This window comes from Plectropomus leopardus, unplaced genomic scaffold (genome assembly GCF_008729295.1).
Source record: "Plectropomus leopardus isolate mb unplaced genomic scaffold, YSFRI_Pleo_2.0 unplaced_scaffold29479, whole genome shotgun sequence".
In the NCBI taxonomy this organism is placed as follows: Eukaryota; Metazoa; Chordata; class Actinopteri; order Perciformes; family Serranidae; genus Plectropomus; species Plectropomus leopardus.
The window spans coordinates 1-3,270 of NW_024632133.1; the positions used below are offsets into that span (position 1 = coordinate 1).

The 3,270-nt window shown below is 38.2% G+C and overlaps 1 protein-coding gene across 1 annotated transcript; it reads right to left on the reverse strand.

The window, feature by feature from the left end:
- Positions 1–5: 5 nt before the first annotated feature.
- LOC121938434 (alpha-2,8-sialyltransferase 8E-like) lies at positions 6–3,068 on the reverse strand (the record flags this gene model as incomplete). The annotated part of the gene is made up of 6 exons (XM_042481679.1): positions 2,717–3,068; positions 2,189–2,263; positions 1,954–2,028; positions 1,424–1,568; positions 224–336; positions 6–84 (listed from the first exon to the last, which is right to left on the reverse strand). Coding segments are annotated over exons 1-6 (588 nt in total), but the record flags the coding sequence as incomplete, so codon positions are not given.
- Between the last annotated feature and the right edge of the window lie 202 nt (positions 3,069–3,270).

The window sequence follows — 3,270 nt, forward strand, 5'->3', positions numbered from 1 at the left end:
AAGATGCTTGGGTTTGCTGTCACCAGGTCAGTCTTGTTGCCCACATCTTCCTCAAAGCCGTTGTCCAAGGGAGGTAGGTTACACCTGAACAAGTGAAAATGAAGACATAATTAAAATAGTTAATAGTAATGGTTAAAGGGAATTTTCAACAGAGACCACTTAAATTCTGTTTAATAAGATTGTCATCAGCCTTTCAGTCCACAACGTTGGTCACCTTTCTCACCTGATAACAAACTGAGCTGAATTGATCTCCTCTCCACAGCCGCTGTCGCGCAGGATCCCGCCATTCCCAACAACAGCACATGTTTCATATGTTTTACGCTGAAACGGACGCACCTGAAATCAACAACAATGGAAAAGGTTTTTTTTTTGTTTTTTTTTTTTAATTTTAAATCAATTTTGAATTCAACTTGCTGGGCTTTACAATGAATCAGTTTTTGACTAGTATCAGTGAAATTGGATTTGTGGCAGAAAGGGATGTTATTCATGTCTTGGTGAGTTAAGAGGTTTGTGTTTTATTTTGTGCAATAATTAATATTTTTATGTTTCTGAAAAGAAAAGTACTTCAAGAACTGCTGAGGTAAAAGTCAGCAAAAGAACTGTTTTCTGAGTGAAGTGAAAGAAACTATTATGATCTGTGTCTAGCATCATATTTATCTGCGTCTGCCTTTAACACAGTTTTCTTTATTATTAAATTCCATTCATTTATTCATTCAATAACTTCACAGGTTGAGTCATCTTAACATGTGCTGCTTTTGTCAGTAGTCAAAATAAATTGAAAGTTGTACTTTCTTTATTTGAATTTGTATTTTAATCCTCTTCTTAGCATATTATTGTAATTTGATGATGATTTGATTAGGCATTGTTGCCAAAAGAAAAACAATTTAAAATTTATCTTAACCAAACAACAAAACCATACAACAAATGCAACAAATCACACCAGAGATCACAGACAGTGGATGCAGTGAAACTTATGAATCATTCTCCATACATTTACAGCATTTCGCCAATTTAAAAAGGGTCCTTGCATAAAACTAGATTGTCTCTGTGCTTAAAATTGGTGCTACCAAACAGAGGCAAAGGGCTATGGTATTCCTTTTTGCTCCTGAGGTAGAAAACCTACAACTACCAGAATGTGAAAGGGGACCAAATTGTGTATGTTGAAGGCACATTTTATTGTATGAAACAATTGTAATCTGCAGAGGGGGTAAAACATTTGATCATAGCTCAAGAGGTCCCCAGCTAAGATGTGGCTGCTCTGTATTATTTTGCTTTTTTTTGAGCCAGAATGTGAATAGGCATGTGATCTTTGTCAGAACTTGCCAGATCAAAGTAGTGAGATTAAAAACATTTCAGGAACAATCAAGACAGCAAACAGGCAGCTGGTGTTAATGGTGATGTTGTTCATGAAGGACAAACATACCTTTACAAAGGTGTTAAAAGTCTTCAATTTCACCTCATGAGTCCTCGACTGTTCCCCGTCGTACCTAATTTTGGATCCCAGCGGAGTGTTGGCCTGAGTAATGATGGCCTTCTCAGAGCCATTGCACTGGCTTTTCAGCTGTAATCTGGGGAAACACAAGGTCTTTGTTCAATAAATACAAGACAGTCAAGAGTGTTGACACTGACTGAGATTTATAATTTTCAAAATACAGTTAGAGCTGAGGTACTCCTCATGTGATGCATAATGTAAAATGAATATGATTTTTAAATTATTTTTATCCTATATCAGAAAGCAAATGGACTCAGCTGCAGCCAAGTAATGCCCGATGATCACGTGACCCTCCAAGCATGGCTTGATGTACAGTTTATTTGAACTACCTTTTAAATGATACTGATTGTCCACTCCTGGACCAAGACAATGTATATACAATTCTTGCTTGCTTGGACTAAGGACACTGGATGTACAGCATATCCACGACATTAAAATAAAATAAATCAAACATAAGTTACCTTAATTTTTCGAAATTGTACTCGTTCTTCTTCCAGGTTTGAGAGGTTACATTTTTTACTTTTTCAATGGCCACCCTGTGACACACACACACACACACACACACACACACACACACACACATAAAGAAAAGCACAGTCAGGTGTAAAATCTCTGCAGTGCAGCCATGACTTGCTCTGATGAAGTCGTACAAAATCATGTCACTTAGGGAGAAGTAGTCATGGTGTGTGCTCTCACTTGCAGCCTTCACAGAGTTCAGCAGGCCCAGGGTGTTGTTTCTTGTGGCGAGGTGGCTTGAGAGGTGCCATGGTGCTGTGGAGCAAAAACAAGAGAAACAGGACAGGCAAGTAAAATGCCAATGCCGGAAATAAAACATATGGTCTCACTGGGTCTGAGCCAGAAGTTGGCACAGAAACAATGACACTGAGGAAACCTGTCAAACAAGTAGTTGGAAAACAAGGATTATCACAATAGAGTCAGAGAGCAGATCTGTGGTGTATGAAATGGTAATCCATGTCTTTGTCTTCTGTGTACATGTCTGTGATATGCTGCTGTGGAAAACAATTTATCCTTGAGAACAAATAAACTAAAAGTGTGTAGAGAAAAGTGACAAAAGCTCCCCTCCATAATCCACTGTTCAACCAGCATCTGACACTGCTCTTGTCTTACAGTCTTGTCACACTCCACATCAGCACACAAAGTACAAAAACCTTCCTGACAGTTACATGTCCCATAGGTGGCTGGGAAAGATCGCCTCACACTTACTTATTGTCAACCATGGACCAGATGAGAGTTCTCAGCATGCTCGCCAAACAGATGAGAAAGATTACCAAAAAGAAGAGTGACTTCACTGTCCTTTGCATCATAACTCTACTTTCTTGCAGTCCTTCACCTGTTAGCTCCCTCACCTTCTGTTGTCACTCTGTATCCAGAGAGCGTGACTATTTGGCCTCTCTGATGTTTTATGTCTGATTTACCTCCCTCCTTTCTTTCTTTTCTACTACTCCTCCTTCTATTCCTGTCAGTCTGGTCTGACTCACTTTATACATGCTCTTGTTGAAGGTGGCAAAAAGAGACGTGAACTTTTGGGCTCTCGCATCTTCTCACCATCTCAAGAAGTTCTTAAAATTGCTTGCTGAGTTTGTGTGACAAAAAGCACTGAAGAGTCAGTATCTTTTGATTTTCATTTTTATTTTTAAACTGTTATTATTATTATGTATTCAGTATAATAGAGTTATTCTTTCTTTCTTATACTTAAACACATCCTCAAGATACTTATAGCTGAAAATTAACTTAATCTTATGAATCAAATCTGTCTA